A 16,625-nucleotide genomic window follows, 5' to 3' on the forward strand; every position below is an offset into this window, starting at 1 on the left:
ACACTCCCTATGAATGAAACATTTACCTTGGCACATAATGAAACAAAAAAGGTAGATTTGACCAACAGCACTCAAAGCATTTTCAGGAAACCAGTTAGGAGTGCCTGCCAAATTACAAAGAGAAAGAGAGAGAAAATTGTATTCCTGTTAAATCACCCAAAAGCAAACATCCAATGTCGGCTTATGAAAGACGGATAATGACTGTTTGGGTATACAGCTTCATGAACGGCTAGCTCAATGAACGAGGCAAATTAGACAAATAAATGAAAGGAAGTTAAGTTTCCGTCTCTCTTATTTTCATGCAGTCAACTGAATGCCAAATGAAGTTAACACCTGGGCAAATTGGAGAACTTAAAAGAAAGGAAGAGGAAAAAGGTTACTTTTTGGATCCTAGAAGACTGAGTGGTCGTGACCTACTCTGCAACTCAATGTCTGAAGGTGGCATGCGAGCAGTTATAGATGACTGAAGACATTGAAAGAAAACAGAAGAAAAACACAGACTGTAGGGTCGACATCTGGCAGGGTAGCGTGCTAGATTGGACGTGTTGTTAGTAGGTCAAGACTCAACAGTTGTCTGGAAAACGTCTCTTTTTTTGGGCACCTCTGCGGCCTGCTTTAAACATTTTTTCATCTAACATGATTTGCAAGCTATAGCAGCAAGAATAATGATCTAAGTCTAAGCCATCACAAAGACAAGAAACTGTTGTATTCATGTTGTTTACTGACGTCACTTACTGTACGTTCTGTTTTTGTCCGATAATCTCGTATGCGGATAACACTGTGTGTCTTCTTTTGTACAGTACAGTGATCTTTGCCATGGGAGCATGTTTCTTAAGAATCCTGCCCATGAACCCACATGAATTGCCTTTTAAGGGAAAGTTAAGCACAAAGACGGCCCAAGCTGAATAAGATGCCTTTCCAATGAGGGATTCACCACAAGCAAGCAATACTGCTAAAATAAAGACAAAGCTTTTTTGTGCATATCCTGTATTTTCATAACTTGGAATTTCAAAGCAAACCCATTCTGTAACACACAAAGTCTGGTTTGATTGTGTATAAAGTTAACCACAGAGCCTTTAGGCATTTTATTATGTCTATCTCGATTAAACAGGATGGAACAAACCTGGCTCAAAATTAATAATCGAGTGCACAAGCATGTAAAGCCCAAGTAAATAATTATGTGGAACTGATTATATTGTGAAAGCTATATATATACATATATATATATATATATATATATGATATAGCCTTCACAATATAATGAAGACATTTTATATATATATATATATGTATATATATATAGATTATATATATAGTCCTTGATTCTGACTGGTCAATAGCTGTGTTTTATTCATGATAAAACACGGCTATGACTGCTTCACCCAAAGGTTCTGTGTTTCAATACACAACACCCTTAGCAACCCTAACCCTAACTCTTAGCAACGTAAACTGTATGTTCTCAATTGATATTGTTCATTGAAATGTACTGTATTATGTAGAAGAGTATTGCAAGAAAGAGATCGAGTGAGCGAGTTTATTACCTGCATTCAGATTTAACATTTTCCTTCAGGTCAGTCCTATGTTCGTAATAAAAAATCTTTTTAAATGTCCGATGTATTATCTTGTCCTTTTAACAGTTAAGGGGTTTTCCATGACTGACAGCGTGAGTCAAAGCATTTGTCAGTTGCATCTTGTTCCATGTTCACAACAGTCTTTTCAATATAAAAGTCTTCGCTACTGACTGACACACTCATAAAACAGTCTTTGGCATAATCTAAAGGCATAATAATATAACTTCTGTTGCTGTTCACGGTCAGGGACTATTTTTTCTGGCGGAAGGAAGGCTTTTAGTGACAGTTTACTTCATGAAAGTTGCATTGATACATATTTTTGGCTTTAATATTTGTATTGTGTGGTAACCGTTTTATAAAAGCAATAAGGTACTTGAGGCTAGTGCTGTATCGTGAATAAGTCATGGCTGAAGGGATTGCTAACAATGCCCTTCAGCCGTGACTTATTCACAATACAGCACAGCCTCTCGTACTTTATTGCTTACACACATATATATATATATATATATATATACATACATACATACATACATATAGTGTATATTTACTTTACACAATGTTTCGAAAATATAGCCAGAAGAATGTTGGTGTGCACAACTAATCGTGAACTACATATGGAGAAAAAAAAAAAAAAAAAGAAAAAGAGTCCTTTTTTTTTTTTAAATAGACACGTCTTTGGGGAGATATTGGGGTGGATTATTTATAAAAAATATATTTTTACTTTATAAAAAAATTATAACAACTACTAAAAAAAACATTATTTTCTAGGACCACATTTAAATAAAAATATTACCAATCAGGCACAAGCTTTGCTTTGGGACTTTTTTTACGTTTGAGCTTGGCTCAACATGCATGTTTGTGTGTAAAAATCAAGCACATTAGCATTTAGCATGTGTGGATAGACATTAACTTGTGCTGAACCCGGAACATTCCTTTACACAAACCGATGAATGATGCAGTTGAGCCATGAATCATCAGAAAAAGACAGGGCCCGGGTGTTGAACGGCAGGGCGTAGCGCATTCAAGCGGTCATGTTTGTGAGCATTAGTGGGCAAGTGCACAGTAGCGGACAGTAAGCTAGCAGTGATAGATTCCTCACCGAATGAGCAGACACTTTCACTCTTTCCTAACCTCACCTCTGCACTGCTCTGACTCATAACATGTCTGTTATTCAAACTTTCTACTGGATTATGAGTAGGAAAATACTGGAAAACACTCCTCATCCTCCATGTTACCGTTACCCGTATGGCCGTGCTGTTTTGCTAATCTCCTTTTTGAGCAAAGAGACTTTAAAAGACAACAAATGTGTGTGTTTGTATATGCTGTGTTCAACAGGGTGTGATATGTTGCTAACTTAGCTGTTTCGCATGTTCTTTTTGGATGAGGTGGTGTTATTCCATGGTGTTGACCTTCATTGTATGTTGTTTTAAATGTCAGGTACGGATGCATCAGACCTGAGATTGTGGTGGAGAGCTATGTGTTTTTGTGTGTGTTGTGTGTCACCAGTCTGCTATTTTTGCCCTGTTTTTGGGTAACATTCCTGTACTGCTTGTGTTGGCACTAGCTCTGTCCTGTACTGGTCACATGAATCAGAGCTTTTCATGGCCGCTGCCGCAGACATCCACCCTTCGCTCTCTGAACACACTCTACAAGGCCAACATTACACATCTAAGTGAAGATCCACAAAGAGCAATTATATAACAGCTAAGAGAGAGAAATGGATGCTGTATACTGTATATAACGTACTTTAATCAACTTTAAATGACTTACAGTATCACTTCACTTCAGTAAGCATTAATTCAGCATTTATTCAGCATTATATTTCAATTCAAATAAATGCTGTTCTTCTGAACTTTCTATCCATCAAAGAATCCTGAAAAAAAGTATCATGCTTTACTAAAAAATTTTAAGCAGCACAACTGTTTTCAACATTAATAATAATAAGAAATGTTTCTTAGCACCGATTTCTGAAGGATCATGTGACGCTGAAGTCTGAAGTAATGCCATCACAGGAATAAATTACATTTTAAAATAAATTCAAATAGCTGACATTTTAAATTGTAATAATATTTCACAATACAATTTCTACATTTAAAGGGATAGTTCACCCAAAAATGAAAATTATCCCATGATTTACTCATCCTCAAGCCATCCTAGGTGTATATGACTATCTTCTTTCAGATGAACACAATCAGAGATATATTTAAAAATATCCTTAGTCCTCCATGGTTTATAATGGTGAATGGGGGGCCACGTTTTGAAGTCAAAAATAATGCATCCATCCAAAAAAAAAAAAAATCCGTACGACTCCAGGGGGTTAATAAAGGCCTTCTGAAGTGAAGCAATGCGTTTTTGTAAGAAAAATATCCATATTTAAAACTTAATAAATTCAAATAACTAGCTTCCGGCGGACGACCATACGCAGAATGCGGAAGTCGATTTGTGGCGGAAGAGTATCCTCTGACCTGACACACAACGTAATGACGAACGCGGAGGCGTGGAGGATAACGCAAAACAAATCACCGGTCATGGATTGTAAGTCTAAAATGATAATTTTTAAAGAGAAATTTCAGAGGATTTCGATATAAGAAAATAGGAGCTTAAATTTGTTGCACAGCTCTATTTGTTTGGACCGCGAGAGGCAGTACAATACTCCTACATCCTGCGTCATACTTCGCGTCCATGATCGCGTCAGGGGGTTACTCATTTGGCACAAGTCGTCCACCAGAATCTAGTTATTTGAATTTATAAAGTTTTAAATATGGATAGTTTTCTTACAAAAATGAATCGCTTCACTTCAGAAGGCCTTTATTAACCCCCTGGAGTCGTATGGATTACTTTTTTTATGGATGGATGCATTATTTTTTACTTCAAAATGCGGCCCCCCATTCACAACCATTATAAACCTTGGAGGACTAAGGATATTTTTAAATATATCTCCGATTGTGTTCGTCTGAAAGAAGATAGTTATATACACTTAGGATGGCTTGAGGGTGAGTAAATCATAGGATAATTTTCATTTTTGGGTGAACTATCCCTCACATTTTTGGGGCCAATATATTTAAATCAAGAACACTATAGTCTAAAGTTAACATACAAATGAATTATTTTAAGTTTATTTTTCCTGTTTATACAGTGAGTCTTTAAGTCTTACTTTCCATAAACAGTCCATCTTTGCTCTCAGGTCCAATTTAGAAGACCGAAGACCGGGAAATAGCCTATAAATGTACAGAGTTTACTGTTACAAATTCCTCTTGTTGTCAGAGCATGTCACTCAGATTTCAGTATGTTATGACCTTAGTCTCATTATGGGTGTCTAAATACACATGGCTTCAGACGCCACATAGGGACAAAGCTATCTTATTTGTGTGAGGTTTGGCGAGGCTTCTGCAAACAGCCGATCTCTCGGAGAGATTGAAAATATGGAGCCACATCTATAGAAGGTTCTAGTAACTGCTCTGTGGGGGCAGGAGGAGATGCATACCTTGGCGTTGTCTGGTAAAACAGTAATGTTGGTGTATGTCTAGGGGAATGGGCTGTTCAGGGGCCTATATTTGGATCTTTGTTCTTTGTCGTGACAGCGTTCAAACCACAATCTGAATTCCAGGAGAACAGAGGACTCAATAAATTGAGTAAAGTCAGTCAGGCGGCCATATGGAATATCACTCAGTGTGATTGGTGAACAGCACAAAATTGCACTGGTTTAGTATTGTTACTGTTGAGACTTTCTCTCTGTTGTAAATTGTACAACGAGACACATGAGACCACAGCGCTTTCCTTGATTTTCTGTTCTAGTCTGAAGAATACCTTAAATATTTACTGACCATCGTGTTATTTCTTCCAAGAGCTCACATTTTATCACCATACAAAAAGTTAAAGTGTTTTGACATCAGTGTTTGCCAAGATACATGTTAAGCTACAGTCAAAAGACCCTTTGAAAAAAGAAGTTGGCTACATGATACTAACAGTTATTAATGAAAACTAGCTACGCAGTAGCTATATAAGCAATTACTGTCTTATTAAACATAAATATCAAATAATTTAATCAGAGCCTATTTTTGGCACAAAAACAATGACATGAACAAAATAATGAACAGAAACACTTACATTCCACTATAAAAACACTTCATGCAGTATTCCAAAGGGGACCGTTTGGATGATTAAATTCACTTTCCAATGCTGCATATATAGTCAATGTAGCATTGACTTACTGCAAAATGGCTTGTTACAAAGTTACAACATTTTGAAAACAGCTGAACCACTCATGATACTGACAAATGTAGTGAAGTTCACAGTGATCTAGTGTCCCTTCTTTTAGTGAGTTATTCTCTACACTGCTCAGCAACAGTATCTAAATACAAACAGATGGTTACTATAGTCCAAGACATCTAGAAACAAGAGCTTATTGGCCACTGTTAAGTGTATTGGTTACTGTCAGCAAGGCTAGAAAACATAAAAAAAATCTCAGAATTTTTGACCTAATTCTTCATTTAGTTGCTGGTAACATTAGACACCTTCAAAAATGAGCTTGTGGCGCGGATGAAACTTAACTGGTCTGCACATATCCCAGCTTCCTCTCAGATCAAACCTTTCAACAAATCAACCACTGTTTCCCACCACATTCCATCCTTTACATTTCAAACAAAACAACACTCAATCCTTGATAGCCTTTTCCACAAACTCGCTCAACCCACCCACCCCATCATGCCCCTTTACTTGTCTCATAAATCAACCAAACCTTTCTGAGGGACCCAATTTCCACATTTTTTGCTCTCAGACTACCCTAAATGATCTAATGAGCGGTGTGGTTTTTTGTTTCGAGACATGTGATGTTGTACGGTGGGCTTGGGCCAGTCTGGACTTTGAATCAGTACAGTCTGACCCAGCCGCACCATTTCAAAGGGCCAAAACTACAGCCCGTAACCACCATTAACTCTGTTTGCCGTGTCTGCCACATGTGGTATTTAAACTGAGGCTGAGGGAGGGTCAGTTTGAAGTTTCAAAGTGCGGAACATTCTTTTAACGGCCAGCCAGAAGCCAATTATAGTTTTAGATGAGGTGGCGGATTGAGGGGTAAATAATCTTTCTTAGAGTTTATTTTATGGTTCAGCACTTATTGCTGCTTGAGCCTTTTGATGATGAGGCTTTATACACTGAAATATATGATGCCACTCTAATTTATGTCATTACATTAAATTTTCTCAGCAGTATAGCTTGATCAAGCAGAAGTGAAGACGAAAAGCATGTAATAATCATTAATCCTAATTTATGATGCTTGATTATGTCTTCTGCTGATATTTGCAATATTCAAATCATTACAGTTACAGTCACCCCACTCTGTTGACAAAAATATGCTTGTCCTCTGAATTATGATTAATACTCTGGAAAATGTTTTTGCAGCAGAGGTGTTAAGTGTGGATTTTATGCCTTCCATATGGTCAATTCCACAGAAGCATTTGTGAATCGAGGTGGTTCACATACCGTGAGGCAGGGTGGAAAAATATGGATCATTTTTGGCGTTTCTATTAACATAAGGTTAGCAATACCTCACTGAGGCCTGAACCTTCAACACATGTGAACCTGCTGAACCTGTAATAGTCAAACATAAAATGGGTATATTTTATTATTAAATATAATTTAAAAATACTCAACTTACCATCGTATTTGCTGACTGACCACAAGGCATCATCACAAATAGGATGGGCAGGGAGGGGAACTGATGATGTAACTAGAGGAGAAGTGAGAGATGCATGGGCGTGAGGAACGTCAGGCAAATCCCATGAGGAATGCTCCACTGAATCCCACAGGAATGTGGCCGCAAAAACCTCTGCTGCACAACAACCAAGCAAATGAGGGCATCCCTCTACCACAACCACCACCTCACCAGCCAGACAGAGGAAACCCTGCACAGGAAGTGACTTAAAAAAACCATAACACAGGATTTCCAACTGCTTCATTTCAAGTGTTTACCCATAAAAACAGCATTACGTCTTTTTTCACTGATCCTTGCTAAAACTTCTAAAGCCACAAACCCGAGGACATCTATGACCAAATTGTTTCTGTTAAATGGGATTGAAGCACTCGAGTATAGGAGCTGTTTATTTGTGAGTCTTCTTATACATGGTGCCATATTTTTGTCCTTTTTTTTTCAAGGAAATAATAATGAGTGCAACTACAAATATGCTTTGCAAAAACGGATTTGCCAGACAGACAAAATTGAGAATTGAATTGAGAATGTCTTTTAAGTTCCAATTCAATGTCTGCATTTGAGGTAGAAAACAGGATGCAGAATTGTAATTAGAATGCAAGTAAATTAAAATGAATTTAAATGTAAAGAAATTCATATAATTGTAAAGGTGTGGTCACAATAGTGATATTTCAGCTAAATTTCTTGGGCAAAAAAGGTCCATTGTCTATTGCATAGGTCAACACTTGCAAATTTACAGTACATGAACAACTTAAACACAAGTGAAATCTGCATGGGAAATATTTTCACCATCATGTGAAACTCTGAAAAGCCCAGATTCCTATGACTATTAATGACTGGATTTTGTCCACAAAATTTCGCAGAGCAACAGTAAATGTGACAGCACCTTTATTTTTTAGCTAGAAAAACAATATTTGTCAAGACACAGATATAAAAGACAAGACAGACAAACAGACAGACAGACAGACATACAGATAGATAGATAGATAGATAGATAGATAGATAGATAGATAGATAGATAGATAGATAGATAGATAGATAGATAGAAGGGGTGGGAATCTTTATCTCACAATCTGATCCGATTCCAATTCTGGGAGTCACGATCCGATTCCAAAACGATTCTTGATCTACTTCTTTTTTTATTAATTAATTAGTTTACCGACTTGAAAATCTTAAAATCCTTATATTTACATATCCTTACATAAGTAATTATAAATACTTTTTAAAATAATTACAAATTGAAAAAATTAAATTAAAACAATTGTATGTTAAGAATTTTAAATTGATATAACTTCAAAACATAAGCAAGTAGCAAATAATAAAGAGGAGCAAAGAAACAAAGAGTGCTTTCAGTATTTAAGATTATCTGAACGTTTTCCATTCAAGAACTATGAGTGATTTTTTTTTTCTCATCTTTACTGTTGTTTGATTGTACATTAAACCACTTACACGGAGTCGCGCACAGCCGCATGCGGGAGCACTCTTCACAAACAAAGCGTCCGTCAGCATTTAAAATTGAAAGCAGCCTTCTGTTAGTGAGTTTCATGTTTTAAGACCACTGCATTCCAAACGACATAAATGATGACTTCATTGAGCATTTGTAAGGAAAATACTGATGGGTGAGACCGAACTTTATGAAAGATTATTTTACGGAAGGTTCGAGTGTATGTGTACGGAGCCCCGCACATGACATGCAAGAAAAAAAATTAAATCGTGCGCACGATTTACTGATTCGTTCCCTCGATTTACTAAATTGTGCGCACGATTTAGCCTACTATTTTTTTCCTGCATGTTCCGACAGGTCTGGCTGTGATCGGGGGAGAATCAGTGAGTGATCGGCGCTCGCCAATCTTTATGTGTGAACTACTCAACAACGCATCAAAGAGGCTCGCAGACACCAGACAAATATCTAGCATGCTAAATATCTGGAGCTGTCGGCCGACTCGATATCCTGTGGTGTCACGTGTCGCAACGCAACAGCCAATGAAATATACACTGATGTCTATGGAAGCAGCAATAACAATCCATTCAAATATAATTTGCCGATGTTTATTCATATCAGATACACATTGTGTAAGTAACTATAAAACTCACTCTATTGTTCTCCCAGTTCACCGGCCACATGTATTTCGGGACAAATGACCTTGATCTTAATATATAACGTGAATTCATATGTTATATATTAAGATCAAGGTCATTATATAGGTTTTTAAATGACAAAACACTCACTTGCACATATTTGAGAATCGGAATATCAGATAGTTGATGACATGGTGAGCAAAGCAATACATCTGCCATACAGTGTGGCCAGCTGTCACATGACAAGCATGAGGCGTCGTCATGGAAACAATAAAGGAAAACATTCTAAAATAACAGTCGCCTTAACTCTGGGAGGTCAGCCAAAATGTCTTAAACTTATGTGTGAAAGGGTTATTTTAATTTTAATTTAATGTAATTCAAAATTTAATTTCCTCCCAACATCCATTTTCAAATAAAGTTGTTGGGTGACAGTTGTTGTCAGCTCGTGTAGTGTGTAACCTCCTGCTGCAGATCATTTACGTACTGTCACGTAGTGTAAACACCACAACGACTTCAAGACTCCACAGCAAGTCACGTAGTCTGAACAGTACAGCGATCTGCCGACGTTTAAAGTCCTGTAGTGTAAACTTGGCTTAAGTTTTCTCAGTGTGTTCCACACCGTCAGCTGAAGTTGGTCCTCGTCTGCCTTTTTCCGGCCAATTCGACATGTTGAATCGCCGTCGGAGCTCGTCGGTCCGTCGGGCCATCTGATCATTCTGATTGGCTGTTCAGCTACTGCCACCTGCTGGTACGGAAAGGCATTTCATCTTATGCAGGCGCAGAATGGACGTGCTACTTGGCCGTCGGCTGTCGAGCGTTGGTTTGGTGTGTCAGGCCAACTTTGGACCCAGACGCTGCCTACTTGAGCCAACCCCGCAGTCTGCTTTCGTCGCCACTAGTTCGTGGGCGTCGGCTTGGTGTGTTCCTGCCTTTAAGCACAGTCAGAATCGATCCAGAATCGATGGAGAGAGAATCGCGATGCATCAATGGATCGATTTTTTTCTCCCACCCCCTAATAGAGATAGATAGATAGATAGATAGATAGATCAAAACGTATTATTTTTTGAAGTACTACAGACAGCAGTCATAGCAGGCCTGATTTCCATCATTTCAGCCTCCTGCTCAATTATCTGATAAATGATCTCTATTCATGTATATTCAAGCATCCTTGTTTGTTCTTTGGACAATCACTTTTCACCAATCACATTAGACTAGACAAAGAACCAGTCCAAAACAAATACTTGGTTTGGGTAAAAAAAAAAAAAAAAAAAAAATACCAATACGATATAGACAGCATATTTTGGTCGAACATTGGTAACCTGAGCGCTCAAATTAACTGGTCTGGGAGCTGTCCAGACAGAATTAAAATGGGATGCTGGAATTGTGCAGCTATGGAAAATTGCTTCAGGCAGCCAGAACACGGCTCCGAAGTATTCAAGCTTTGTTCACTTTTGTCTAGAGAACAATAAACAGCCTCCAAATTATGTGCAGAACACCCACCTGCCTAACCATGACCCTACCCTGCTTGGGAGGAAAGTGAAATGCAGTCATGTGACCACATACCCCAGTGACTTCTGTCAACAGGTTTTCATTTCCCTAATGCCTGGAGTCTTTTCCATTACATCATTGGACAGTGACCTTTGACCCCTCTCAGCAATTGATACACAAATACTGTCTTAGCTCACCAAATTTAGTCCTGTTTGCAATCCACGTCACTCCCACCAGTTTTAGAATCAGGTCATCATTTACAACCACCTTTTTAAAGTCAGTTATTAAACAGTTGCCTTTTTTCCTTCTTAACTGTTTTACGACATCGTCAGCTTTTCCATCATCCTCTTTTAGAGCAGTGTGCCAGCTTGAATAAACTCTATGATGGGGGTTACAGATATGCTTCTGTTCAAAGACCTGGCAGAAAGTTGTTTCTGAAATATTCTGTTGGTGGTAAAGTTTCAGTCCTTCTTCATCCTCCTAGGGAGGTAGTATGCATGACATTAAAGTTTAGCAGAGCTGAAAGTATTTATCTTTGCTTCATTGAGGCAGGAATGTAGCTGCAGGCACTAAAAGAGCTTAGCATACGAAGGTAAGAACACGATTCTTACACACACCTGAATTGCACCACACACAGTTATGTTTATTTAGCTGCCAGACTGAGGGCCCGGTCCATCCTGCTTGGCCACAGAAAAACTTGCACGGACTAACACACGCACAACACATTGTTAATGACTGACAGGTATATTATTTTTTTTAAAAAACTTTTTAGAGTTATCAGTATTTTGTTATAGGACTACAGTACATGTAAATGCACTCAGCATCATTATGAGCCTAATCTTGGCTGTAAAGGGGGGGGGGGCACATATTAGCTTAGCTGGAATGAGAGGTTGTTGACAGACAGGCACATTACAATCCTAAACACCAGCAACACTGTTTTCAGACCAGAGGGAAAGAGTGTGGACAAGAGAATAAGGTGGGGGGTGGCAACAAGAGAGCCTAGACTAGAGTGAAGATTCCCATATAAGGCAAGTCTTCCTCTGAGACTGTGTGCATGTAGTAACAGTATGTCTGCTGGCAGGGGGATAACATTCCTTCACCTCCCGTTTCTTCTCTGGGAGTTTTTCATTTCCGATTCGCCGGCTGGTAAGAGGCAGTGCTCCCTTTCATAAGAGCGAGGAGGGGAGTCTGGGGATCCTTCTTTTTTGTTTTTAAAAAAATATACAAACGCTAAAGTCTAGCCACTTTCCTGCTGCCCTTCTGTCTGCTGTCTGAAGGAGTAAAATAGAATCATACTGCACCTGCACTGTAAAACACACAGCTGACTAAATGTTATTAGCCAGGTGAAAGTATACAATTACAGAAAAACATCAAGATTAAAGCAATCAGTCAGAATCCAGGCAGAGTTGCAGTGTCACAAGAAAACTTATGTAAGATGTGCAAAAAGTACATAATGCAAGTCTAAAAATATTAATACATCACGCAGAATTATGAATAAATATTTTCAAGATGCACTCAGAAATTGAAAAATATTAAAAGCTATGTCCACTCAGAAATTAAAATTCTGTCATTATTTACTTTCCCTTAGTCCCCTTAGATATTTTGAAGAACGTTTCAACTCCTTTTGCCCATATAATGAAAGTCAGTGAGGTTCAAATAAAACATGGATTCCACTGACTTTCAATGTATGGACAACATTTCCAAATGTCTTCTTTTTATACATAATGACAGAATTTTAATTTATAGATGAACTGTCCTTTAACTGATGCTTATTGGCCACTGAAAATCTAACACTATCATCCTAAACTGTCAATCACCACACAGTTATTTGGGGAACAAGACAAAATCCCACCTTAATAAATCCGAAAAACATGCACCCATCTAGCTCTGAGACAAATTGCTTAAACTACCACCAAGCACTGCAAGGCTATGCCAAGACTGCACTTTTATTTTGCTATGTGACAGCCCAGGAATGTAGGATGGCAGCGGGTGCAGGTCCAGCGGAGGGGGAGAGGGGAGTGGAGAGCGGAGGGGGGCAGGAAACTTGGAAAGAATGCCAGGAATGCCCATGTTTATCCAGCGTTCCATTGAGGTGGAGGCAGTCCACCGCAGCGCAGCGTGTATAAAGGTAGCTCAGCTGCTGCTGGAGAATCAGAACACTCCAAGTCCTCCAGAGAGAAGCAACAGTAGCTCAACTCGGCTCTGCCTAAACTTCTTACCGAAGCTAAACTCTAGCTTTCACTCGACAAGATCAGAAGGAACTGGATTCAAAGACTACGCAACGAGATCGGCTTGATCAAATCTGAAGAGAAGACTGCGGTACAGCGGCAAGACATTGTAGGATCACAAAAGAAGATTTTCTTGATACAGATTGTAAAGAAGAGGTCATCATGTTTTCTGGAATGAATCTGATTGCTCTGCTTTGCCTGACTTTCTTAAGATGGGTAAGTCCTTTTAATGCACTATTATGAGAATGAGACATGCATGTGGAGATCTAGAAAATTATGAATTAGTGTGAACAGGCTACATCTTTAAAGTTTTGCCAGCCACAAACAGCTTATGAAATTCCTCAAAATGTCTATGTCTTGAATAAAACCTGTCAGAGATTTCCTTTAAGGTCAATGTTGAGCAAATGTACAAACTCTCACTAGAACACTGTGTCTTATTCCTCAGGCTGTGGCTCAGGAGTGCAGTGGACAATGCCTATGCCCTGATGTGCCACCTCAGTGTTCGCCCGGCGTAAGCCTGGTGCCGGACACCTGTGGGTGTTGCCGGGTGTGTGCCAAGCAACTGGGCGAGCTGTGCACAGAGCGAGATGTTTGCGACCCCCACAAAGGCCTTTACTGTGACTACGGCTCCCCAAGCAACCGTCGTATTGGGGTCTGCACAGGTGAGGATCTTGGCTTTTGACATACAGATGCTGAGTCTATTGTTGCTGAGTTGAGTCAGAGTTGTAAACCCCCTTCCATCTGCGTCCCATAGCCAGAGAAGGTGCCACTTGCGTGTTCGGTGGGATGGTATACCGCAGCGGAGAGTCCTTCCAGAGCAGTTGTAAATACCAGTGCACGTGTCTGGACGGAGCCGTAGGTTGTGTGCCCCTCTGTGGAATGGACATCAGGCTTCCCAGCCCCGACTGCCCAATGCCCCGTAGGGTGAAAGTGCCAGGGAAATGCTGCGAGGAGTGGGTGTGTGACTCCCCTCACCAGAACACCTTTGTGGGATCAGCTTTGGCAGGTGAGCATTCCTTAAACTTGACTGTCCACTGAGTCAAAATTGACACAGTAATATTCTCCATTAAGGAGGTTGGAATGAATACCGGCACAATGATGTAATGGCATGAACAGTAGGATGACATCATGCTGCAGAATGGAATGTGTTGAGTAACGTCTTGACTTGTCTTGTAGCTTACAGAGAGGAGGAGACATACGGGCCAGATCCCTCCATGATGAGAGAGAACTGCCTAGTTCAGACCACAGAATGGAGCGCATGCTCAAAGACTTGCGGATTGGGAATCTCTACCCGTGTCACCAATGACAACCTTGAGTGCCGCCTGGAGAAGCAGTCCCGCCTCTGCGTGGTCCGCCCCTGTGAGTCACACCTGGAGGAGAAAATCAGGGTAAGCAGCAACCAATCACACAGCTTACTCTTGGCCACTGACACATAATGATGATGACGGCATCACAAAACATGATGGCTAATATTTCATTCTATGTCTTTATAGAAAGGGAAGAAGTGCATCCGCACGCCACGTGTCTCTAAACCCATGAAGTTTGAGATTTCTGGCTGCACCACTACCAAGTCTTACCGCCCCAAGTTCTGCGGCGTGTGCACGGACGGTCGCTGCTGCACCCCTCACAGAACCGCTACCTTGCCCATGGAGTTCAAGTGCCCCGACGGCCAAGTCATGAAGAAGCAGATGATGTTTATCAAGACCTGCGCATGCCACTACAACTGCCCCGGGGAGAACGACATCTTTGAGTCCATGTACTACAAGAAAATGGTCGGTGACATGGCGTGAGGAGGCGACGGCGACAAGGAGTTCCATGCAGTGACTGTCCACTTGAACTGAACAGATATCCATCTCATATCTCAGCACAAAGTACTTTTTAGTGTCTTTTTATGGTTTGTTGCTTTCATTTTATGTCTTTTTGCGTGTGTGTGTTTGTATCTTGTACATGGGCTCTGGATTTATATGCTGTATGTGTATTCATTTGTCATGGTGGATGTCTAAGCCTAGGGGGTGGGGATTGTAAAATGACCGGGCTCAGTTCGGACGCCCCCTAAAAAACAATACTGCACTATAGTCCGACTCTGTGACGCCCAATGTCACTGATTGGCAGATGACGCCAAGCCCCTCCCCTAAACTGTGGTGGGCAGATTCAGATTCTGAGAGCAAAAATAGTAAGAAACAGATGGCAGCTTTTAACCCCAGAAGCTAATCGCCTCACCAAGCTGAGAGAAGGTGGAAGAAAGAGACAGAAAAAATGATGTGCTCTTACGTTTAGTTGAATTTGTTGGCTCAGAGTTTGATTGAGCTGAACTATGACATGAAGTTTGGCCAAGAACTATGAAGGGTAATATAGCACTGAGTGTTTGACTTTGACTATCTGGCTCCTCCTGCTGGGAGAGAGTCAGTACCCCCTGTCAAAAAGACTGGATGAATTGTAGCTTCATTCTTTTTTTTAATTACAGTATCTATTTTTTGAAAGCTGTAAATAATGTACATATTTTGTACAGCTTAAGTTAATTTAAATTCAAAGCATTTGTCTTTCTTTTTTCTTTTTTTTTTTTTTCTTGCTTCACCATGTTTAATGATGGCTTCATGTGCTGACTTGACTGTTCTTGGTACAGCTTGTCCAATATTTTATTGAGAAGTGTGACCAAAAAGTTACATGTTTTCACTTTTGGTAGTTTTAAATAAAATGTTATATTTTTTATATAAATTGCCGTATTTTGAGTCATTTTTACCCTCGTATAACTAGTATACAGATCCTCTTCATACAGTAACTGTACACCTGATGTTAAACACACATGAACAACACCATGTTTTCACAAAGGCCTCTCATGTTCACACTTCAATGCCATTTTTAAAGTACTACTGCGGACCACACAGCTGCATTGTGTGCGTCGTGAAGACCACACACATGGTCCTGACACATGCATATACATATACATAGATAATGTATAAAACAGACACTACTGAATTGACACTCATCACACATTTGCACTCTCAAAACAAACATATACAACTGATATACACTACCGTTCAAAGTTTGGGTTAAGATTTTTGTTTTTTTAATGTTTTAAAGTCTCTTATGCTCACCAAGGCTGCAGTTACTTGGTCAAAAATACAGTAAAAACAACAATATTGTGAAATATTAGTACAAATTATAATTAACTGTTTTCTATTTGAATATATTTTAAAATGTAATTTATTCCTTCAGTCATTACTCCAGTCTTCAGTCTCACATGATCTGTCAGAAATCATTCTAATTTGCTGATTCGGTTCTCAAGAAACATTTATTATCAATGTTGTGCTGCTTAATATTTTGGAAACTGTGATACATTTTTTTTCAGGATTCTTATCAATAGAAAGTTCAAAAGAACAGCTTTTACTGGAAATAGATATATTTTGTAACAATGTAAGTCTTTACTGCCACATTTGATCAATTTCATACATCCTCGCTGAATAAAATGATTAATTTCTTTCAATATAAACTTCTTAAATGGTAGTGTGTATGCTCTTAAGCACCATTAAGCACAATATTAAATACTGAGAA

General features: G+C 39.3%; 1 protein-coding gene across 1 annotated transcript; it reads left to right on the forward strand.

The window, feature by feature from the left end:
• The first annotated feature begins 12,955 nt into the window (after positions 1 to 12,955).
• ccn2a (cellular communication network factor 2a) lies at positions 12,956 to 15,788 on the forward strand. The gene is made up of 5 exons (XM_051875533.1): positions 12,956 to 13,289; positions 13,519 to 13,735; positions 13,828 to 14,079; positions 14,250 to 14,461; positions 14,567 to 15,788. The coding sequence occupies exons 1-5, from the start codon at positions 13,236 to 13,238 to the stop codon at positions 14,861 to 14,863; spliced, it is 1,032 nt and encodes a 343-aa protein (XP_051731493.1). The 5' UTR covers positions 12,956 to 13,235; the 3' UTR covers positions 14,864 to 15,788.
• The last annotated feature ends 837 nt before the right edge of the window (positions 15,789 to 16,625 follow it).

This window comes from Ctenopharyngodon idella, chromosome 20 (genome assembly GCF_019924925.1).
Source record: "Ctenopharyngodon idella isolate HZGC_01 chromosome 20, HZGC01, whole genome shotgun sequence".
Classification (NCBI taxonomy): Eukaryota; Metazoa; Chordata; class Actinopteri; order Cypriniformes; family Xenocyprididae; genus Ctenopharyngodon; species Ctenopharyngodon idella.